The 25,440-nt window shown below is 38.1% G+C and overlaps 1 protein-coding gene across 3 annotated transcripts in view; it reads left to right on the forward strand.

The window, feature by feature from the left end:
* Positions 1-21,071, forward strand: part of glrbb (glycine receptor, beta b) — a 57,768-nt gene extending 36,697 nt beyond the window's left edge. For 2 of the 3 annotated variants that reach the window (XM_042419159.1, XM_042419158.1), the window contains 9 exons: positions 508-614; positions 2,087-2,154; positions 8,161-8,387; positions 10,009-10,091; positions 10,590-10,730; positions 13,335-13,487; positions 15,448-15,534; positions 16,979-17,271; positions 19,910-21,071. In XM_042419159.1, coding sequence (XP_042275093.1) covers positions 508-614; positions 2,087-2,154; positions 8,161-8,387; positions 10,009-10,091; positions 10,590-10,730; positions 13,335-13,487; positions 15,448-15,534; positions 16,979-17,271; positions 19,910-20,206 — 1,456 coding nt within the window. In that variant the 3' untranslated portion in view covers positions 20,207-21,071. Of the gene's footprint in view, positions 1-507; positions 615-2,086; positions 2,155-8,160; positions 8,388-10,008; positions 10,092-10,589; positions 10,731-13,334; positions 13,488-15,308; positions 15,394-15,447; positions 15,535-16,978; positions 17,272-19,909 lie in introns of those variants that run through there. The other variant, XM_042419160.1, reaches the window with a different exon arrangement.
* The last annotated feature ends 4,369 nt before the right edge of the window (positions 21,072-25,440 follow it).

Genomic DNA, 25,440 nt, shown 5'->3' on the forward strand with positions numbered 1-25,440 from the left:
GTTTAGTACTAATTAGTAATTGTTAGCATGATGCCACGTTAATCTACGATGGTGAACTTATAAATGATAAATAAACATTACCTGCTAATTACCTGCATGTTAGCATGGTCCCTGTGAGCATGATCTCATACAGATGTCAGCATTTGCAATCTTAGCAATGATTAATACATTTTTGCTGATATTTAGTCAAAAAATATCAAAAAATCATAAAAAATCTTTTATGTAATTGTCCTTGAAGGTTGAAAGAAATGTCCTCTATCTGCATCCCTCCCTAGTTATGATCTGGAAACTTCTCAGAATAGCACCACATCATATCTTCACTCACATTGCCTGGGTGGTCCAAATCCTAAAAGCTAATTTAATCCCTAACTGGTAGCTCTCTCGAGTTATAGTTTAATCAGAGAGTATACAGTGTAGAAGTGGGAGTGCTGTGCATCTGCACATCTGTCAGGAATTTGACCTGTTAATGTAATCGTGCCTACAATTCCCTGTCTTCTTTGTTTGCAGACAGCTGTCATCTGAGGATCTGGCCCGAGTCCCTGCAAATTCAACCAGTAACATCTTGAACAGGTTACTGATCAGCTATGATCCCAGAATAAGGCCCAACTTCAAAGGCAAGCCTGTTTCTCTCTTCATCTGTCTCTGTCTATTTTTAATTTACATTTTTGCAGCAGTGGTGTCATGCTAATTACAGAAACGAATATACTGTGAATATGTACCTCCAGATTTCTCTGCAGAATCTAGTGCTGGAACAGGTATCTGCATAAATGGTGCTTGAGACATTAATAAAAATATATTCCCTGGTATGCATACACCTGCATATATCACATACTATGACACGGTTACATTAAGCTGATGTTCTCGGGTTGACTGTCTTTTCTCAAAGACAGTTCAACATGTTATTGATTTGTGCTCACATGCTGTTATGGGGATGAAATCTATGACTTAAGACAGCCTCAAATCTTAATAAAAGACAACATAAAAGGTGAATATTTATATTAGAATTTTTGGAGCAGGAAATTACATTTCATATTCCATTAACCTTATTACTTAAGATTAAGCATAAATATTGAAATACAGGCACAGAAAAGCAAATCTCTGCCACTAACATCCGTCACTTCAATGCCCACCAAGTATCCATCTTTACAGTGTTTACAGTGTACTGTGAATGTCACACTGTAGGGAGTACCAGCCTCCAGTCTCACAGAAACTGCAATAAAAATAACAAAGAGGTGACTGGTTGCCTCCACGTCTGACTGATGGTCTTACCAGTCTTCAGGTGGATCCTCTGATAGTTTCCATCCTTTGGCACTTGGCAGCAGGAGAAGTATCTGGGACCTGGTGTTTGATGTGTTGTGAGCAGAATCAGTTCCCTGTCTGACTGCCTGTGACTGGTCCAGGGGCCAAACATCTGCTCTTGATTTCAGGGTGGGCTGAAATCTCCCCATCCATTAACATCCATGTCATGATCTCCCAAACTTCATCCTAAACCGTGCCTTGTGCATTACTTTACCCAGGCCTATAAAACAGTGAGCTGCTTTTATATGCCATGTAGAGAATTTTAATCTAACACCAAAAGTGAATATTAATTAGTTTGCTTGGTTTCATAGCTGCGTGGAAGATGTGAGCTATATGTGCCTCCATATTATGTTTATTAATTTTGCGAATTGCTTAATAGAATTTATCCTGTGAAACTCCTGAGCCTCTAAGGAAACACCTCAAAGGAAATCATTTATTCAAAGCAGGGTGAGCAGTCTGCATTCGTCAAGGATTTTATTAGTTTATGCAAAAGGAGAGAGAGATGCCAGTATATATGTTTACAGCATTAGCCTAGTGGAGGGATAGAATGCGTATGAGAGAGCATTTGTATTACTTTGCAATGTTGATAAAGTCTTTTACGAATCCTGATCAATAATGAAATCTATTTAATCACCAGGAACAATATGTATTGATGTAAAAATAAAGACTTACAAGGTTTTTCAAAACATATTGATACTGATTGTAAGCTACAAGCACACCGGTAAGTCAGTCTCATTGCACAGTGGACTCAATACTACAATTTCTTCTTCCCCCCTTTTAAATCCAGGAATTCCTGTGGAAGATAGAGTGAACATTTTCATCAACAGCTTTGGCTCGATCCAAGAAACAACTATGGTAAGAATTCACTTCAATTGCACCTTAGCCTGACAGTATTGATAATCAATATTTCTGCCAATCAGGAGCAGTGCTGAAAAGTGCTTTATCCTACAAGTTTTAGGAAGAATGCATGAGCATGTTTTCTAGACGGTATCAGATCATTTAGCAGTGAATCATTATGAAGACTGGGGGTTTTCATGCCTCATTTATCTGATGGCTTAATTGCTGATAAAGAAGTGCAGTTTGAATGCTAATGAACAGATTAAACTCAAGGACGGCACTGGGTCGACTCTCGATCACTTAGGAAACAATAAAGGGAACATTTCTGAAGGTTTCTAATAAGCTGTTTCTTACTGGTGTGTTTTATGTTAAAGCTGCTGGGAGGAGCCAATAAACATTAACAGTCTTTAAGTAAATATATTCAGTCATGTGACAAGGTAATTGTAATGAAGTGAGCGACAGAATTCAGACATTCTCTTGTTTCTATCCCGTGAACTCGCCTCATCTGCAGTTTTACAGGTTGTTATTTGGAGAGTTTTATAGTTTGAACCTTTAACCTCATTGAAAAAAATGATTGCGCAGTAGATTTGTCATCTCCCACAAATCATGCAGACACTTCTTTCTCCAATAAGTAACTATATATTTCATCAAGCTTAATCTTTTTACAAGACAACAGTTTGAAAATTTTCCATTTAATTAGTGTAATGAAAGCGCTAGGGACATTTTTTTTTATACTGTAATTTTCAGAGCACTACCAAAATGCATAACCCATTCAGATTTTTTTTTTTTATTTCAAAAAGCAATTAGAGATACCAAAGAATCAACTTAATGTAATGATCATAACATGACACATTAATGACTATGTCTATTAATTACTATGGCCAATGAAATAAAATGAAATTGGCAAGTTGCAAAAGCTGTCATATTACTGTCTGCTAGCAGATTCCATTTCTTTTCAGCTGTGATTATACTGGCATGTTTTGGTCAGTGGAATTCATACCAGATAGAGAGGATTTAAAGTTGCTATGGTGAGCAGACACAACTCGCTCTTCAAAGCAACAGCTAAACAAATAATCATAATAACACACACAATACAAAAAGACTTTCCAAAATGCAACCAAAAATGTTGAGAAGTTCAGAAGGCAAACATGCATACTATGTAGCCTAGTTTCCTGCTTCCAACCGCAAGCATCACATTTTTAAGAAAAACTGTGACTACGGTTGTCATGGTGTTAACTATTGCCATGACAACGAAGGTTGCCTAACTTTAAAGACATAGTAACTTTAACCCACACCACGTTTCTAGTGATCATTTAAACCCAAACCACGATATTTCCCTAACCCCCCTAACCAAGTGGTTTTTGTGCCTAAACCTAACCAGAATCTTAACCACGGCATCGTTAAACCATAAAACATCATTATTTTTACAGACAAATTATGTTGTGCTGCTGATTACCGCTAGTAGAGGTGCTATATTAGAAAACGCTCCTAACATACACGTATGTACTTTTCACGCCTAGGCGAGGTAAAACATGACACTGACACGGCGGGCTGGCGGTTGTATTACATGCTTCAGCATGATATCAGGTTGGTGTAGCATCTGAGGTACAATTCACTTTTTGAAGTTTGAACAATTTAAATTTTCATAGAATATACTGCTAACTGAAGTTAGCAGTATAGTTATAGTTATAGTTATAGTTATAGTTTGGCTAAAATTTTAGACTTGTTCTCCCACAGTCCTTTTGCAGGTTTGGACAGTGTCTCAGTCCAAAGCAGTGATTAATATCATACAATACTTCACCTCATGAGGAGCGACTCTGTCAACAAAGCCTTAGCTCACATATTCTGAAGTTTGAGCTGCATGAAAATCTACTCTTGAATAACTTTTTTTGGCTGTAGATCAGTAGAATTTGTTCTCTTATAAAATCCACCGGTGGAGGTGGAGATGCTCTCACAAGGATTAATTATTGACCGATTAGAACGGCATGGTGAAAGTGAAAAATCTTTCAAATTCAAAGAATATGGGGGTGGTTTTGGAGGGTTGGGTTGAGTTGGAACTGATTAAAACAAAAAAGAGGAAAAGAAGAGAAAAGAAGAAATGAATCAAAGGGAATGTAATGAAAGAGCAGGAAGAGGGGGAGACAGAATGACGGTTGAGGAAAAAGAAAAGAGAGCTGAGACAACAAGAAGAAAATAAGTGACAGGGGTGACAGAAAGTCAGCAAGTGGTTGAAGTTATAAGGATCCAGGGAGGAGGGAATATAGAGATAGAATAAGAGAAAGGGAGAAAGAGGGAGGTAAATACATGAAGTACAGGTTAAAGAGAGGGGGGAGATAAAAAAGGAGTCTGAAGATGATAAAGATGAAGGACGGTTTAAAAAACAAATGAAAAGGATACACGGAAAAAAGGTGAAGAGACAGAGGAGGAAGTATAACAGGACAAAGTTAGAGAAATTAGCAAAATCAGTGAAGAGTGCAGAAGATGGAAGAATAACAATGTAGTATGGAGAGATGAGGAACAAGTAAGAGCCGAGACAGAGACAGAAAAAGAGAGATGAGACACTCCCAGATGGCAACTTCTGTCTTCCCATCCCCCTGGACGCCCAGTGAAAGACAGGAAGAGAATGAAAGTTAGCGAATCAAGGAGGAGAAAGAAGAGACAGCTGGTCACCTCTCCCCCTCAATTTATCACTCTGTGGGGTATCTGATGTCAGGAAACCCTCTCTCATCATTTACACCTCCCCCGGCCAAACACCACCACGCATCCACTGTAGTTAACACATCTATTTTCACTTTAAGATTGTATTCATCAGGAGAGGATGACTAATTTGGTGTTGTGAGATGATACGAAAGGCATCTGTGTTTTCCTGTGCGAGATTTCCTTGTTGTGTTGAGTTAAATCTCTCTGGGATCGAATGCAGTACTGGCAGCTTGATAGTGAGCCAACAAGAAGATATATTTCCTTGTCTGGTTTTCAGAAAGGTGAAGGTGTGGGAATTGGCCTGTGTCTCTATCAGACAGAGAAGAGCCAGCAGTAGCTGTTCGTGCTGTCGCTTGAGGACTAGTTGGAAGCTGGAGTCTGAAATTAGGTTGTATAGGAATGATGGCTTGCCTTCCAAAATTAGATATCAACAATTTGACCACTGCTCTCAGAAAAAAAATGTTTACTGGCATGGGAAATATAGCACATTCTGGTTTACAGCTGAATTTATAAACCATCGTAAGACCTCTGTGTATAAAACTGTGCAAGCAGAGTTTTTGAAATAGTTTGTGCTTTTCCATAATGAGTGAGTAAGAAAGCCTTTCATATGGTTTTCTGCCTCCCGGAGGTTGTGCATCAACATGTATAACAGCACATTACAAGGATTCATCATGCATTGCTAAGGTATCATCTTCTCTGCTTTTCTGCCAGGAAAATAATCTGTGCATTTAAGTTGTTCTGTACAATGTATCTTGCATGTGTACAGGATGATATTTGGTTTATTATAACAAATATAGTATATTGAACAATTGCACAATACTGAGCTTAGCTTTTTGAATTTCCATGAAAGGTAAAAATGGCCTTGAGAGTTCAAAGAATGCCTCAGGGTTCAGAATAGTTTTGATTGTACAAACAGCTGTAGAAGAGTTGATTTTGGCTTAGTGTGTGTGTTGTTTTGGTCCCGAGGCAGGGTTTTAGTGTGAAAAGTGTCTTACTGTCTAAACAGCAGGAAGGAAGAAGGACGGAAAGAGTTCCATTCTAATTGTTCACAGTATTACTGTGTATATAAAGAAATACACAGACAGTCCATTTGTGTGTCCACTGGTGTGCAGCCGCATGGTTTAGATGAAGATACCACAGTGCTGGAAAAAAGAAAATCACATAACCAATGTACTTTCATTGAGAACAGATGTTCTATATAACTACATTCAGGTCAGTTGGCTGTCTATAAGTATCAAACCTGGCAGTAGCTGAAATATTTTCCAGTTAGAATATATTTTGTCAGCAAACCAGCGGAAACTTAGTAAAATAAAAAGGGTATATGCCAGAATTGGCTCTGCTCACTCAGTCTAGTTGTAGCTAAAATATATGATAATAATAATGGTGACAAAAACACAAACTTTTTCTGTAAAAGAATAGTCAGTGAGCATGGGTCATTGAGTTTTTTTGTTATTATTTGTTATTTGGCATTTTGCCTCATTAGATCAGTTACAGTAGAAATCCTGACCGGAAACCAAAAGGGAGTGAAAGGTGACTTTTTAGTTAAAGTTGCCAAAGTTGGAAGTGCAGATCATGACAGAATAGACAGCTATAAAGTGATGAAGACAATTTCCTGAGAATCACACTTTGGAAAACCCCTCAGAAATTTATTTTTGTGTCATTTACATGAGCCAGCAGTTGGCAAGACTCAACCACAGACATACTGTAACAGACATGTGTAACGGTCATGGAAGTAAAGCAGTCTGACTTGGGTCAGCAGATGTTACTGGAATTTATGCTTCTATATGTTTGGACACCTCATCGATTATTTCATATGAGTTTCTTTGCACTTGAAGACTGATTTACCAGACAATGGCTTCCACTCTCAATTGAGTTCAGAGAACTCCACTAATTTTACACACCAAAGTCGGTTTACAGGTCTTGTGGAGTACTACTGCATATGTTAAAAAAAGTTGTTTTGTAGCTCCAGAGAGAGCTGCATGAAGTCTGATTAATTGCTTGAAGTGCTGTCACTTGACGGTCGCTGGTTTGGGCTGAAGACTACCAGTTTGAAAATGAAAAAAATCGAGGGGTTTGGGGTTAGAAAGAAGTGAGCTTACCCGACGTTTGTAGACTGTTCCTCATATCCACTTAAGGCTTGTGGCTCGAGGCTACATTAGTTGCTACTCGCATAACACACCTCAATCTGTGGAGTTGATTGAATTGTGGGTAATGTAGGCACCAGGTTTTAATAATATCCGTGGTTCTGCTCTATCCTATTAAAAAAAACTGTAAAAAACTGTCCATCGTGAATCACACAATGTTATAAGAGTGCAATGTGAAATCAGTAGAGTACTCTTTTAAACAGGAGCAATAACTAACACATATGATTACTCCAGTTCCATTATTTGCATTGTTATAGTTTAAGAGTACATCCTCTGTGTACATGATCTGTCTCTGATATCTGTGGTGATAGTTAGTAGTGGCGGTGGTGGTGGGGTCATGGTCCATCATGGGTCCTACTGCTGGTGTCACAAGAGGCTATGAAACCACTGGGTTCTCAGTATATGAAACAATAGAGCCATTTTAAATATTTAAACACAAGTGCAGAACATTAAGCGAAAACACATTTAGCAGAGGCAAAACGAGGCTCTTGCATGAAAAACATAGAAAATAACAAAGGCAACCAATATAATAAAATCTGTGAATAATGAAGGGATGGAAGGTAGAAATTAAACAGGAAAACACCACAAACACACTCACACATACAGCTGGTATTTTGGCGGCTTTATTTGACATGTCATCCATCTTCACTTTCAGCATTAATAGTCCCTCCTAACACCTGGTCCCAGAACAGCTTGAGGCACGCCATCAAAACAGGCACAAAAAAAAAAATGTCTTAAGGCCTCAAAGACTCATACTTTCCCACTTTCCCACCAACCGTAGTGTAGAAGTTTCACATATAAGCTCATTAATGAGGTATTTGCCATATTATATGTTGCTGTATTGATAACATTTGACCCTTGGACTGTGCAGTTCCCTGCATGTTGACTGTCTTAAATGTATTTGTCATGAGTGTTTTCAGCACAGCTGTAGAATTTCACTCAGCACATTGAAGTGGTCTGGATGTTTGCTTTGAGAAACTGAGTTTAGAAAATCTAAAAATGTGCGAAATGTTAACCTGTTAACAGGGTTGAACTTCCATATGTTGAAAAAAGTGAGTGAACTGTGTAGAAAACACATAGCAGAATGGTGAAGGTGTGAGCTAACAGTAAAACAAATGTTCACGTCAATACAATACAAAACATTTACCATGTTTGTGCTTGTCTGGTTTGAACCTAACAGGATTACAGAGTCAACATCTTCTTGCGACAGCGCTGGAATGACCCCAGGCTGAAGCTGCCACAGGACTTCAAGTCTGATTCTCTCACTGTTGATCCCAAGATGTTCAAATGTCTCTGGAAACCTGACCTGTTCTTTGCAAACGAAAAGAGTGCAAACTTTCACGACGTTACCCAGGAGAACATTCTCCTTTTCATCTTCCGTAATGGAGATGTCCTCATCAGTATGAGGTAATAATGTGTAATTCTCTTTTTCGATTGTCTTCTCTGACTGGTAATTTGCAGGTAATATTAAACTACATGCCATGCAAAGATATCACTTGTGTAAGAGATTGGAGGATAGACCTTTTTCCCAGCTTGTAGAATGTTTGCAATGTTTAAATATTGCAAAGTTAATCAAAGGGGACATACCATGCTTTTTGTGATTTCCTGTTAAATTTGTATTGTTATGAGGTCAGATGTCTATGTTAAATATGGTCAAAGTTAAGTTATGTATGTAAAATACTCCCTGCAAGTCAAAAGCCCAAGATTCAGCCTGCTCTGAAGGCTTCGTTTACAAGTTACCTGTTCAGCCGTCTGTTCCATAGCCTTTGTTGCTAAGGTTGTTCCATGGGTTGTTCACCTTGTCCACTGGCATATTTTGGATTGGATTCAGGCTCAAACATGTATGAATGCATTTGAGAAGTTAATATTTCGATTGAAGAATGAGAAAAAGAAGCAAAATCCAACTACTTCTGTTTGTTTACTTAGCCTTTGGAAGTCTGACAAGGGGCAGCTTCCGATAGCTGACCAATCAGAATAGAGTGGGCTCAGCAACAGGGGGACCTTAAATGAGGAGTTTTTTTTAACTGTAAATCATGCGAAGTTATTCCAGTAGGGACCCAGAATATAAATATAGACCTGGAAATATTCATGATATGTCCCCTGTAAAAGTTTAATCAAATATTCCCCCCAAATAAGGTTGTTTCAGCAGTTATTTTATTGCTCCAGGAAAATGTAACCTCACTCTGAGAGTGTCTGATGTCTAATAAAAAAATAAGCAATAAACTGCAAAAATTGTTATAGAGAAACAATTGACTAATCAGAGTTTTTTAGGTGGGATCAGGAATGGGGATGTCATCATCCGACATACCTCATTACATTTATGATTCACACAGCTGTACAAGTTGTTTTAACTAGACTTACAGAAATAACAACTCTTTAATAAACATATTTCTTTGACATATTAAAAACATTAAGTTAACTGCTCTTGTCAACTGCTACCATAGCTTCCATGTCAACTGAGAATTATGTTGGTGGAATGGATACACCACTCGCTACTGATTGATTAGGGTAAAACAAAACTAAATAACCCCCATCTGAACAAATAATCATCAAACATGAAGATGATGTCAGGCTGAATGAATGAAGAGCCAAATTTGCAATGATTATTTTAATCCTGTTAGGAAGTTAGGGTAAGCTTTTTCCTTGTTTGCAATGATTCCCTTGTTTTTCTTTTTCTTATCGCAGAATATTATGAGACAGTCGATATGCATAGCATTTAAAAAAAGGAAAACCAAACAGTTTATATTTCAACAGGATTGTGCAAAGTTGGGGATACAACTGCACTGTTGTGTTAGGTGTCAGATATAATCCTTCTGATTTGTCTGTAATTTTGAGTGTATCATTGTTTATCCTGTGCACATTCAGTACAAGACAAACGGGCGTAATATTGTAAACTATGAAATGGCCAGATAATACTAGTGTCATGGAAAAAGCTTCCTGTGTGAGCATAAGTGGATATATGAGGGTAACAAAAAACAGTATATATATAAAAAAAAAGAAAACTGAATTCTTTTTCTTCCGCCTCCAGGTTGTCCATCACACTGTCTTGCCCACTGGACCTGACGTTGTTCCCTATGGACACACAGAGGTGTAAAATGCAACTTGAAAGCTGTGAGTTTGCCTGAAATAACATAACCTTACATCTGTTAACACATATTCTTGTTGGTATTTGGGAGATTCAGTATTTATGAGTTGGGAATATATTTGTTTTTTTTTTATATAAATGTGTTGTTTTGGCATAAATGGGAGCTTTTTGTTTGTGTTTAGGAGCCAGTTTCACTTAGAGAAGTGGAATAAATCATCATATTTTATCGTCGTGAAAGTCTGACAACTAATTGAGCTTGACTGTGGTTATTGCATCTTGTTTACAAAGCAGTTAAGACCAAATAAGCAGAATAACTTCAAGCAGTTTCCCTCCAATGCCAAACCCAACAGCTGAGACATATAGCTTTCTGCATGTCTTTATGCATTTACATTATATTTTTGTGCTCTGAATGTATGTTTATTTGTATTATGGACATATATTGTATGTGTATGCATTCATTTTAGCATTCATAATTGTGGTTTAAACACTGCATATGTGTATTTGTGTAACTTTTGTTCATCCAGTTGGCTACACCACAGATGACCTGCAGTTCATGTGGCAGACAGGAGACCCGGTGCAAATGGACGCCATCGCTCTGCCACAGTTTGATATCAGACAAGAAGATATTGATTATGGGAACTGCACCAAATACTATGCAGGAACAGGTATTGTTACAGTTAAAAATCTCAGACTTCAATTTTCTCAAAAAGCAAGTTAGAAAAATGCTTATTAGTAAGGAAAGTAGGGAAAAGTAAGGGTAAGGAAAGTAAGGAAAAAACAAAATGTTTTTTTATTCAGCTTTGATGTCAACCATGTCTAAAAAAAGTTTTGATTTCATTGATGTTCATCTTTGGGCTTTCTCTTCATCCATTTATTAATTATTCTCTCTGAATTTTTTTTTTCTCAGCTCAAAGCTATAGTATTCTCTTTAAATTTAGACACCAAAAGTATGTTTATGTTCCTCATTCTTCCCCTGATTATGATTAAAAAATATTTTCATATTTTCACTCTTTTAAGTTTCTTTTGTTTGTAAGGAAAGCTTGGAAATTGCCCATCAGGTGATGATTGGGCACACTAATTTGATCATTATCTTGTCTGGTAATTATTGTGCATTGACTTCTAGAGGGACCTTCTCTTTGAGTTGTGTAGTGATGGATTGTTTTGCTGCTGGCTGCAGTCCTCATACTGGTGGTGTGATACGCTAAAAGTGTTATAAGTTCCCAGTAAGTGAAATCACACAAGGATGATAGGTCTTTTTGTTAAGGCAAGATTAGTTGGGTTCTGTTGATTGAAAGATTAAATCTTTCAGATCCTTGGCAGCAGCAAGCTTCAACTGAATAAGGTATATGACTATATTTTTTTCTGGCAAAGGCAGAAAGATTATATCAACGTCATCCTGCCTACAATACTGTAAAGATGGGCAGTGGATTTTTTTTGCAATGTGGAGATTCACAATCTTTTAACATGAAGAGAAGAGATGTGCATGTGATGCGTTACTCTCTGCTCCTGTCCAAATTAACTGATAACTGTTAGAACAAAAAAACAAAACCAAAAAAAATGCACTGAATGAACATCACTGATAGTGGAAACTGTGAATTATATATATTGACATTGACTGATGTGACCAACAACTTTCATTTGGGTTGCATCTTGGCCAATACCCAATCCGCTCACTAAGGTTAGTATCTGTGCTGATAGCAACCCTCAGTAAGGCTGGTATGGTGTTGGATTTTACTCATGTTTAAGTAAAAAACATGAATACAAGAGGTAACACATGGAATAAAACCTTGACAAATTAAGTTCAGTTGTTCAAGTTGAAGTCAAATGTATGCACCTTTTCAACACTACTCTTTAGTTACTTCTCTAATGTCTTGTTCTTTGATTGTCCAGAGGCACATGTCACTTTTTGCAGTGTAAAATTTTTCCAAATTTTGTGTGGCTACATGGTAATTTCCAAGCTTTTTGGTGGACGTAGATGTACAACAACTCATAAAGACTTATGTACGATATGTCGCACTGTCTAACATATTTGGTGTTTTCCCAGGATGCTGACAAGACTAAAAATACTCGATTTTCCTATAATAAAATGAAGAAAAACTACAAATAAGGTCCTGGTACTGCACCACACACATAATTGGACCAATGTGAATACAAAACAACACTCGCCATGAGATGGAAAATCTCTATCAGCCAACAGAGCTGGTATGACCTCAGTGCTCTCACACTTGGGAGGCACACTGCTGGCAATGAGTCAGCCTTTTAACAGGTTGCCATGGCAACCTGGCAAGACACAAAGATCACCTCTGTGTACGATTGGTTTGAGCCTGCTCTGCGACACAGGCAGCCCTTATATGCTGTGTAAAACTCACCCAGAGATCCCTGGGCTAGTTAAATATTACTGCAGCCCATCTACTCCACCATCCCATTGGACCTACCGACCAGCCTCAAAGGGCAGAAATACAACACTGCTGTAGGAGGTCTGAAGTGTATAGATGCTTATTCCATACTGGGTTAAGCCCAACTAATGGAGACCATACCTCCTACAGAGATGGATCGGTTAAAATTGATCATTTATGAGTAGAAATCTATGTGGTACTGTTAAGAAGAATAATCTGTCTCTCTGTTAAAAGACAGATCTGGTTCTTCTGCGTAGTTGGCGCGTTTTCAATAGGATCAGTGCATTTTGGGATGCTGCCCTGAGTGCTCAAACAGGTCTCAGCTATAATAAAAGTAGCTGTTATGTTGTTAAAGTCCTTATGCCTATTGACCTTTTGCTTTCTCTATTACTAATGGTGCACACAGCTGTGCTTTGCTTTGTGCTTGGGAAACAGGAGGTCAATCAGATAGAAGACTTAACTTGGCTTCTGTCAATCCTTTCCACTAAATGCCTAATGTGGATTTAATAGACCAAGTCAGTATAGGGCCATTTCTTCCAACACTGTTGTGTTCCAATTCAGCAATTGGATCCACCTACTGTAAGTTCACATTTCTAGACTGAATAAGTCATAATGGGCCAAATGGATCAAGATGGTCTTAATGCACCATTAGTTTTGGACTCTACAAGGCTAGACTGTCACATCAGGGGAGGAGGTACCTGGCCTTAAGTTCCTATGGAGACCCACTCATGGGTTGTGTCTTAGAGGATCCAGCCACTGAATTGGGACACATCTACCTTGTGTATGATGCCAGTATTTTGTCCTGCCAGGCAAACTGTGTTTCTGAATGTAGTTATTTAACTATTTTTGACCATTGTCTCCTTTTTGATGCAGGGTACTACACTTGCGTAGAGGTTATCTTCACCCTAAGGCGACAGGTCGGCTTCTACATGATGGGCGTTTACGCCCCCACGCTGCTTATCGTAGTCCTTTCATGGCTGTCCTTCTGGATCAACCCTGATGCGAGTGCCGCCAGGGTCCCTTTGGGTAGGGTTTTATTTTGAGTCTATTGATTAATTCTGCCATCTTCCACTGACATTTACCAATACACGATCTGTAAATACCCCCTGTGCTGTTCAACCAGGTTGATTGCATGGTTGGATGTTATGTCAAAAATGTGAATGGGTGAGAGTCTGTTATTGAGGTAATTAGGCGTTAAAACTCCTACTGTGAAGGATTTAAGATTGTGGTAGAGCAAATAGAAACATGGATTTCTATTGTTTTAGGGATCACTGACATTATGGCCCCAATCATTTCCAGCATGACATCATCAATCACTTTGACACCACCACTTTATCTATTAAGCATGGGCCTATGTCCAGTGTTCTTTATGCGATAAATCACTGAATACAGCTGTAATTGACAGATGGGACACACAGCAGTGGTCCTTTGGGTGCAAGTAGCTCTTTTCTAGTGTAAAACTAAAATCTTTCAAAATTTTGTTGGTTGGCTTTTGGTTATATGTTGTTGGAGAAACCAAGATATAAACCAGGTCTCATAGGTTTGATTTCCACATCTGTCCTCGATCTTCCAACTTATTAAGTCACATTAAATTACCTAAATGTCTAAAATCTAAAATATTACCCCACCTCATTTAGTTTACTAGCCTGACACTCAGTTTCCTAGCCTGCCTAGTGAACTCTGGTGTGATGCCTGCTTAGCCATATACACAGATTTCCACAGCCATCACAGATGAGATTTTCCAGGACGTCTTCTGAAGTAAAATCAAGTTTAAAACATGCCAGGTATAAAGCTGAGATGATGGTAGGAGCCAAGTACAGGCACTTGAGTTTCTGGTAAATGCTTATAGTAATAAGTTTGGACAACAAGGGCTGCTCAGGAGACAGAGAGAACTGGGAGACACTAGCTTGCCAACGAGGCATACCTGATCCCTATTAACCCAATTAATGAAGGGGTGTGCTGAGCCACATGAAGAGCAATGCTGTTACTACAAACCGGGGAAGCACACAATTTGCCTGTATCCTGAAGAAGAACCAGATTGCTAGACTGGGCCCTGAGGGGGACAAGAGAATGGCTCAGTATTGGTGATCAATTTATGTTGTGTTTCTGTTTACTTTCTGAATAAATCACAGGGAAGATCTATCTCTACTGTCTGTCTTCCTGGTTCACATCCTCATTGTTCACCTTTTGCTCACCACTTTTTCTATGGTTCAGAATATCACAATTTCTATCATACTAGTTACCAAACATAGTATTGGAGCTACAGTATGTCCCAAAACAGGATACTTTCTAACTGATTATTTGGACATTTATTCTCTGACTAATAAGAAAAAAATAGAGATTTTTAGTATTTTTTCATGTAAACACGTTTACATATAAACAAACTGGCTGATTTAGTTAAGCTTTAATGAGTATCACTCTTACTAGAGCCCAATTGAATTTATTTGTATGGTCTACATATTTAAGTATGTGCTACATACTGTACATTTTTGTAGAACCAGGATGAGAATTTTCTAATTCAGCTCCCCTGAAGTACATTTCTTTTTGACATTTTTAACAAAAACAAACAAAAAAGGTTTAGTTTATTACATGCATTTGTCAGGGGCTTTATGCAAACAAAACATTCATCTCACACAAGGAGAAAAGATGTATTGTACCAGATTTAGCTACTAGCTAAATCAGGTACAATACTCTGGTCTGTGTACAATTTAATACTTTCAAATACACATATGCTAACACTGGACATGGTGGAATTTAAGAAAGATATTAACAATTCAGACAAAGCTTGTATTTCCTGGAAATGTGCCCAGTCCATCTCCTACTTTTTCCTTTCCCTCCATAATGCAGCCTAGGTGTGATATGTCAGTGTCACCTATTTGGAGTATCGCATGGACACCCCTGTGTGTGCAGGGCTGCATGGACACGATAATCCATTGTTATCCCACTCCAGTCGTCCACTGCCTCCTTTTCTCCATCCTCCCTCCAGTTGTTTATCACCACTTTCATCCCATCATCACATCACATCTCCTCCTGGAAGCCTTCTCTGACTTCTTTCTAAATGGGATCAGTCCAGGTCAGTCAACACCCAGGTGTGGGACTACTCTCATTTATTGCTCTGTGTGGGTGTGTGTCTGTGTGAGCTTTTATGTGTGTTTGTGTGGCCATGTACACATATGTTTTCATGTATACACAATGTGTTTCTTTCCACAAATGGAATGTGTATGTAAGAGTACAAATTTGGTTTTATTATTACATTACAGAAATACCATATGTTTTTTTCTGTGTGAAAAGGGTACTTATGTTCATTTTGTACATGCAGCTGAGTGTGTCATTGTGGAACCAGACAAACAAAGCTGTTGTATCTCCATATTTCATGTTTATCTTTGTTAAATAATGAGTGGGCTTCTAGTATGACAATGCTCCCTTTCAAAGTAACTTCAAATCCCATGAGGAAAGAGCAGTTTGATTAGAAATCCTGAACCCTGTTTGAACTCTTCCTTGATGAGTGACCATAATGAGGCTGGAAGGTGAAACCCATCGGTCATTTTAATGTATTTATTGTCTCTCTGAAGAAGCATTACATTAATGGAAGGGGAGTGATGCTCGTTAATGATGTTTAGAATCCCCTCCTAAGGGTCGGTGCAATTATTTTTGCTCTTGCCTGAAAGAAGTGCTACTGTGGAGGGGGAATCTCTAATGTGCAATCCTGTTGGCTATCAGAGATAAATTAAAAAAAAAAAAAAAAATTACCCTGTCATCAGAGGTTGCCTGAGTTCTTGGAGTCGTCCTAATAAAAGAGGTAAAGGAATGACAGAAACCCTGCTTGGGTGTGAGCATTTTGGTATAGCTTTTGTTCTGATTTGGAGATTAATTTGATCAGTATTTTGTGCATTGAAGGAAAATGCATCAGATTTTTGTCTCAACAATAGGTGGATCAAATCCTTGTCCTTATTGGGAAAAAACATGTAGAACACACAAGGAGGAGGCAACTCTTTGAAATGCTCAATCATATTGCTATGTAGGGATGGGTAGTGATCCCCAATACATTTACGGTACTGGCCGAAATAGGTCTGTAGTATCAAATATCAAAGACTGTCACATACAGATGTTGGCATTAAATGCCTGGTCAGATTTGTTGTCTTGTTTACTTATTCTTTTCATCAGATAGTAGATTTAATCATAATTTTTTGCCAATTCTAGCTGGTAATTTACATAGGCAAAGTTCTTCTGTGGCTGTTTGTTTTGAAAAAATAGCATTTGAAAAGTTTTGCTTCTTTTGTTGAATGAAAAAGGGATTTTTAAAAATAAATAAAAGAAAAAAAAAACTCAGATAGTGACAGTAGTATAAAAAAAAGTTACTGCAGTTGCACTATGCAGGATGGAATTACAGGAAGTGTAGAAATGAATCATGCATATTGGAAAAGTTGCAATTTCGATTGTTTTGTTTTTCCTCTTACATCCAACTCCCTCTCACTTTTTCTGACTGACAAGGTTACCTGTCTCCCCTCTGCTTGTAGGCATCCTCTCTGTGCTCTCTCTGTCCTCTGAGTGCACGTCCTTGGCTTCAGAGCTGCCCAAGGTGTCCTACGTCAAGGCCATCGACATCTGGCTCATCGCTTGCCTGCTGTTCGGTTTCGCCTCGCTGGTGGAGTATGCTGTGGTTCAAGTGATGCTCAACAGCCCGAAGCGCATCGAGGCCGAGAAGGCCAAGATAGCATCGAAGGAGAAGGCTGTGGGAAAGAGCCCCGCTGCTAAGAACAACACGCTCAACGGGACCGGGGGGACACCGCTTCATGTCAGCACCTTGCATGTCAGTGCATCTGGTTTGATAACTTGAGTTTGTTTGTTTGGGTGTGTGTTTGTCCGTGTTTATTTGTCACATGAGTTACTGGGTGAGTGAAAACTTCAAGCAAACTGTCGCATTTTGTATTCAAACATCCCACACCTATCAGTATCCCTCTGAATGTAAAGAATGTACATACATCATATACACACTGCTGAAATCAGAGGAATTTACTTTCAGGCATAGCAGTTTGTCTGATGTGCATCAAGTTTAAGCATTCACAAATCATAAAAAAGAGAAAATATAATAGAAAGTGCTTTTCATAACTTCAGATCTTTACTGATAAATATTTTCTTTTGCATCAAAAATATTCCAGCTGATTGTTGTCTGCACCTTAAAGTGTTCAATTAACAGCAACACTGTAGAGTTGTGGTTCACCTGCAAAATGCCACTGGAATACATGCAGAACCTAGTGCGGCTCTGCTTGTATCCTTTACTAACACTTGCCGTCATATCAGTAATTTAAACCTGCATCTTATTTACTTATTTACTACAGCGTCTTACAGAGCTCAAGTGGGAACTATTTATCACTCAAAAGTACCTGGACTTGCCCTGATCTCAAGCCTGTAGATTAAATTTTATGGTGTAGATCATTACGACCTTTATCATTATATGCTCTATTTAAACAAATAGCTACTAGCTGAGGGCACATCGACACACTTACCCAATCTTGTTATTCCTAAATCTGATTCTTATGCAGTGCTGTGAACAAATAAACACAAAACTTTTTAAAGATAACTAATGATATGACAGCAAGCGTCAGCCTCCACAGAGTTTCTTCATTAAGAGTCACCCTGCAGACTCCTCTCAAAATCAGTACATTTATAATGCAGTGTGACCACTGGGTTTATTTAACAATGAAATGCAAGCATAGACATTAGTGGGACAGACATTAAAGGTAGATTGGGTATCTGAAATTGCTTCCTCCTGTTTGGTGCCCCTCCTGCTGGTGGCGCCCTAGTTTGTCTTTGCCTAAAAAAGTCCTGCATAGAGATCTAATCTAAATGCAAAACAGGGAAATCCAATCATTAATCAAAATTGGCATTGTATCCAACACGCACATACACACAGCTCAGTCAGGACTCAAGTATGATACTCACATGAACATCAGGCACGCAGTATGTTGTATGGGTCTTCCAATTGTACGCCTAATTGAAATTAATTTACCTCCGAGTCTCCGTTAGTCCGGACCACATTTGGTTTGAGAGGATTACATTATTCCATTGAGGTTTAATGGGTTTCCTTGTCAAAACCAAATCAAAATAATGAAGCTTTAATGAGCTTAATGACTTCAATGAGTAAGCATCCATAGTCTGATTAGATCCTGTTCACCCCGCAGGCCTTTAGGGAAGTTGATGAAAGGGATTTTTTGGATGACATTAAACTACATCCTTTTGCAGATTGTTTTTTATAAACACATGTTGTCCGCTGAGATTGCACATAGAGGGTGTAGAGGGGTTGCAGGACCCCAGATGAGAGCAGCCATATTAGGCAACATTCTGGAGCTCAAAGTTAATCTAATTTTGGCTCCAAAGATATTTCTTTTTTCTCTTAAAATAACAGTAGTTTTGATTTACCAGCATGGGTTCTGTCCAAACTTAAGGATCAAACAGCTCCTTTACTGAGTTTGTGAGTGAAGTCTGTTTTCATTCGGATGCAGCCATCCTATCCAACAGCCTCATTTAAATGCTCCTCTCAGTTTAGATGAAACCTGCAGTATGGATGTGACATGTAAGAGACAACATAGCTACTGTATACATACATGACGCTTTTTATGTGTCAGTCAGACAGACAGCAGTCAGAAAATATGGAACATGCAGTTGTTTTTTTGCCAATCAGGAATGTCAGAAATGTTTTATATGAAGATTTGTGCAGTTTGATCATCCCCCCATACATCGAGTTATACATCCATCCAGTATACAACATACATACAGTATATACATATGCAGCAGACGTACAGAGAGGTATAGAGAGAGGACAAAAGGTATTGGATGTGACGTGAAGACCAGAAATGAATGCCAACGTTTCTGTGCCATTCTGAGATGTAGGATGATGTCATTACCAGTCAAAAGGTTTTTGGCTCATTTAAAGATGCAGCACTTTTCCACAATTTCTGTCTTTTCCAAATTTGCGTGTGTAGATTGGAATAATTGATTAACTTTTAAAACTGTTTGCGTGATTAACTATATGTAGATAAAAAGAGAATAGAAGATTTTGTGGGCTGAAATTTGCATAGTGACAAGGAAGAGAAGGAAATTTATATTTGATCATTTTATTTTACATATGTATGTCAATCTACTATAGAAATTAGTTACAATAAAGTTAAAAAAAACAAACAAAACACTATATTTAATCATTATTTTTTGAATTTGCTTTGTAGTATGGAATAATATTTGTGAGACCGTCTATCCTTCTATCCTCTGTCGTCTGTAATGTTGGTCCTGTTGCTCAGTCGGTCAGTTTTAAACCAGCAGCGCTCTCACACCATTAGTCAAATCTTATCTTGGCTGATATGTTCCTGATGGATAAATACATATTCAAATGAAATGCTGCAGAATTTAATAACCAGTTCTATTTTTCCTCATGTTGCTCTCTTTGCATCCAGGTGGCAGAGACTCGCTGTAAGAAGGTGTGCACCTCTAAATCAGATCTACGGACCAACGATTTCAGCATTGTGGGCTCACTCCCGCGGGACTTTGAGCTGTCGAACTTTGACTGCTACGGGAAGCCCATTGATACCGGCAGTGGTCACGGCAAATCCCAGGCCAAGAACAACAAGAAACCTCCTCCTCCGAAACCCGTCATCCCATCTGCTGCCAAAAGAGTCGACCTGTACGCCCGAGCCCTTTTCCCTTTCTCCTTCCTCTTCTTCAATGTTATTTATTGGTCCATATATTTGTGATTATCTTGAAATCATCTTCTATCATTAACACCTCACTTCACTCCCACGAGTGCTTTATTAATCAGCTCACATTTGAAAGGTTGAAAGTGAACTTTGAGAAATGTGAAACATACTCATGCAAAATGATTGCTGAGATGAAGGTAAAACTACTATGTATTATTATAATTATTACATTTACCTTAACATAAAGATAGTTAAGTATCATTCATCTGTGTATTAAATAATGATCAAAACTTTATCTTTCTTTACCTAAAATGGATATATTGCATCTTGTATTGAAATACTTTATTTATTGATAATGGTACTTGAGAGGTTAATACAGGATTGCAGATATAACTGTTGTGATGAATCGTATGTAAACAAATCCACAAAGATTGAATGAGCAACAACCAAGCAGAAGATGCACAGATCTATAAAAGAGCATTTGTAAATTGATATTTGATTTTTTTTTTTTTTTTTTTTGCCCTTGCTGAGTGGGAGTCTACCCACAAGTTAAATGAGTTAAAACATTTTATTTAAGCTTAAATGCAAAGTGTAACATTGTAATTACCTTGCATGTTAAAAAAATGCATGTATATGAAGATAAAAGATAAATATATATAAAGTATTTATTAGATTTTATTAATCTTATAATTTGCTCTTGAGAGGATACTGTAGGTGGATATGTCAAACACTCTGTTCCTGTCTAGATGGTCATGTGACACTGCCACTCCTTGAACAATTGTAATGTTTTACACTTCCCACCTGTAGCGTGTGTAAATGGGTCACTAGTAAGCTGTGACCATGTGTTTGTGAAATTTACAAGCAAAGAAAAATAAGGAAATTACTTTTCACCATGTGATGTGATTAAAAATGAACACACTGATTTGAATTCTTAATCACTGTATGTCATTTTTTGTGACCATAAATGGCAAGAAGGCAGCTATGAAGTTTGGATTCTCACTCAAACTGCAGCTTTCTAACGTGCATCTGCATTTTTGTTCCTGTAGGGACTTAAAAAAGGGACGACAATGTCTGTATCTCCAGCTTCTCCCCTTTACACTGCCGACATGTATCCTGCACATCACACAACAACACAGCTGTTTCTTCCACCGAGGCTTGACCTCTCCTAATCTGCCAAACCAGCCATCTATTATTCATGCAAACCTGCTTGGAAAATGACCCCTGACTATCATTGTGAGACTTTTCATATGAAATCTGTCTCCAGCTTAATGAAGCAAGATAAACGCTGACCTTATGTCACGACAACAGGGTCATATTAATGAAGTTCGAGGCAAATTGGCCCTGGATTGCTGATGTAAAAGGACAGCAAAATTGTCATTGCTGGATTTTTTTCTTTTTTCTTTTTTTAAAGTCAGAAAACAAGATTTTTTTTTCCCTCACCGGCTGCCATGGTTACAGACATGGGAAATATCTTTTGTCTGTCATTATGAGAACAAGCCTGAGAAACAGAGTGGCATCCAGACTGAGAGGACTAATATAGGAAGCAACTAATAAATCCCAGATGAATGTGTTTTACTTTGGTTCATGAAATATGAATTTATTCATAGTTGAGATTGTCTGATTTGAAGGCTCATTTCAGCTCTGCTCGAATCTAAAATGAGAGAGATTCTGCATTGCAGTGCCCTCCGATGGCCAGAACTATATTTATTTAATGTACAACAATGAGGAGATCAAATGCTCTCATGAGAGAAAAACAAATTTCATGCAAGGTTTGGTGTAAAGTATAATAATGGCACTGCCAGAAAAAGGAGACTGATTTTCATTTTATGCTAAAATACAAGTATGCACAAATGATTCTGAAAGGTTTTCACTTTGTTGCAAAAGACATAATTATGATGCCTATTCAGCTCAACTACATTCAATTATTAATATCAGTGAGTGATGAATGTGAGCTCTGAAGTGATGTTTAGTGTGTTAACTTGTTCTTTTCATAAAATCTATTTAAACACTTTACATATCAGGTGTTCAGATGAGGCTGCCTGCAAAAAATATAATAAAAGCAGACAACTTTACAATAAGCATCAGCTTAAAATGCTATGCAATAATATTATGGAGTGAAATCACTGAATCCACATCACCAGGATAGTAGATGTATCAAATACAGCCCTTGTCACTGCTGTGACTCATACGTCTGCGTGTGTGTTTGTGTGTGTGTGTGTGTGTGTGTGTGTGTGTGCACACTCCAGCACTCCCAGCACCCTGCTAGTAGCACAGTGCAGTAACCTATATCACACAGGGTGCTTTCTAATCCAACATGACCTCTCACCAGGCAGCCACACAGGCCACCAAGAAAACCACCATGACAGTCAGGCAATGATTAGTGGAGGAACAGTGGGGGAGGAGGCCACAGGGCTTATTGGAAGCTCATTTAGTGTGAACAAGGCTTTCACACATCAGTGTTGTGCTTTTACAACCTCTTCCTTGCCAAATAATAATAAGAACAATGTTGTTTGTATCAAAAGAAATAACATTTCTACTACTATTCAATGTAATATCATCATAAAAAGTATTTTAAATGAATTTATCAGATTATTATATAATAGAATTTGATATATTATATTATTTCAATAGCATAGTGTTAAACGTTAAGCCACGTGACACCTGCCATCATTAACAACCTAGACTTATAGTCCTTCTACTCTCCGTGTGTTTACTTGTTTTCTTGCTGTCATATTTGTAGAGTGTCATGAGAGAATTTTCACAGTTTTATCTGAAAGCTGAGACATAATAGGCTATTTCCTGAATGCCACAGTTGATTTCAGGTCAGTCACAATTTTCCACTCTCTTACTGGCACTGTGGCTGTTTGGTTGCAGATTTTTGCCATTGAAATTGAAATGTGGAAGTCTTGAAAGTGTGGAGGATGCCATTTCCTGTCAGAGGTCAAGGTGGTGAGAAGCTCAGTTCCAGCCAGGCTGAACCAATCTGTAAAATAACCATGACTTTAGGTCCCATCATTAGAGTGAGTTCTGCCCAAACTGGAGAAAAGATAGATTGACCAGAGACAGACAAATTAAATGGTGAAGGTGAAATAACATCAGGTCTGAAATGCCTGATGGTGGAGGGAATAGGGGAGAGGAGACGGAAAAAGTTGAGAAATGGAAAAGGTGGCTGAGGAACAATAAAAGAAGCTAGACACTGGCACATCAGTTCTAATCAAAATTTCAAGACTTGAAAACCATTTTACTATTTTTTATGCATCTTTTACTTTTCTGAAAGTGATATTTTGAATTGGGGTCATAAAATGAGGACTACATAAACACTCAGCTCAGCCATGAAACATGCAAACCATCAAGCAGCAAGGGGTTCGGAAGGATGCATCATTAGTAAGAGAAGAGAGGAATAGAAATAGATGTAGAGAATGAAATACACGATACAGACAGCTGGAAGTACTATTATGTTTGTTGGTAATTAAAAACAATGTTAACCAGTGCACCCGACATCATCCATTTACTTTCCATATGTTCCAGATCTCTTTCTCTTTGAGCTTGAGTATATATATTTAAATTTATCCTTTATTTATCCATTAAATATTTGGCCACCTGCTGTTTATCAGCACAACTGTGCTTCACATTTTCACTGTGCTACATATTTTGATACTTGGGAACCCAGTTCAAGCACACAAAATTTGATGGTTGATGTTTCAATATTTCAAAATCACAAGTGAGTCTAATCCCCAACTCCCCCTGTCAATACAGTAGGTCAGCGTGTCCTCAAATAAGATATTGAACCCAAAATTGCTCTCACTGGTCAGGCATAACAGCAGTGCCTAGCATGTTAGCTCGCTGTCATTGGTATCCCAGTTTGTGTCCAGTGCAGTCCATTATGCTATTTGTCAGGTAAATACCACTCATAATTGAAACTGTAATTGATAATACAACAAAAATTGCTACTAAACATAATGAATAAGATTATTTCATCCTTTCTAAATAATAATAATAATAATCTTTTACTTTATTATTACACTATTAAGCTATTCATTTGGAACCTCTCATCTGATTCAAGGCTGAACTAATGAAAAAGGGGCTCAGTTCAACATTGGTGCAGAGTGAACGCTATTGACGCAGGCTGATGCAGTCAAAGTATCCAGTCTCAGCACTCTTTCTGACCTTGGGACCGATCCCTGCAGGTTTACCTCCCCGGAACTGTTCTAATGGCAATAGATGCTTGGCTTAGAAGCTTCTGTGTGTCCAAAGGCCTTGTTATGTATTCACATCACCTCTTTACTATATGCTCAAAGAGCCTCTAAGTCACTGTCATGTCAGCAGGTGCTGTAAGTCCCAGAGTCACTGCTCTTTTCTTTTACTGATCAACTGCTACAACAAAGAGATTGACTAGAGCCTTGTCAAAGTAGGGCAAATTTGTTTCAGTGTTGTTTTGATTATTTAAATAAAATTTTAGCCATAAGTCCCAGTTGCACTTCCTATAATTAGCTACCAACATGTGGATACTGTAAAACTCCTGTGAACGATTTGACATGCTTTGATGATGTTCCTTGTCCTCGTTTTGCTGATCTGTGCTGTAGGAGTTTGTTGTAGCTGTAGGAGACATACTGTAATATGCTCCTGTAAATGCATTTTGTTTGTGGGTGTTCTTGTGCTCAGCTGTTTAATAGCATGGTGCACTTGGCATCAGTGGTTTGCCTGAGGTAATAAAAATGTTCCATACATAAAGAACTGCTGGGGATACTTAGTTTACCAGTGGCAGAGTTATTGTGCAATTATGCAGGTATAATAAATCAAAATGTACATTCCACAATCAATTTACATACAGTAATGCACATATTCATTAATTGTTAATACATAATGTGCACTATTTCCTGAAATATAATCATACAATCAGTTGTCCAATTGTCAGCTTGGAATCATCACTCTATTTGACAGAGGTAAGTGCTTTCACAATATAGAAAAGGTTCCTTTGACTTACTTGAGCCTGGAGGGCTGCACAGTGGCTTGGTGGTAAACACTATCACCTCATACCAAGATAACAAGAGGTTTCTGGTTTTCTCCAAAGAAACACAGTACAGCTGGATGGGAAACACTTTCTCAAATTTATGAATGTGAGTGCCTCTATATCTGTGTTAGCACAGTATTTAAGTGCAGACGTGTCTGAAATGCAGTATCTCCCTGCTTCCTGCTCAGTGCATGCTAGGATAGGCTCCAGCCCTCTGTAACTTCCTGAAAATGAACAAAACAGTAAAGAAAACGGATGACTGAGCTACATTAAAAATAAT

Source organism: Thunnus maccoyii, chromosome 8 (assembly GCF_910596095.1).
Source record: "Thunnus maccoyii chromosome 8, fThuMac1.1, whole genome shotgun sequence".
In the NCBI taxonomy this organism is placed as follows: Eukaryota; Metazoa; Chordata; class Actinopteri; order Scombriformes; family Scombridae; genus Thunnus; species Thunnus maccoyii.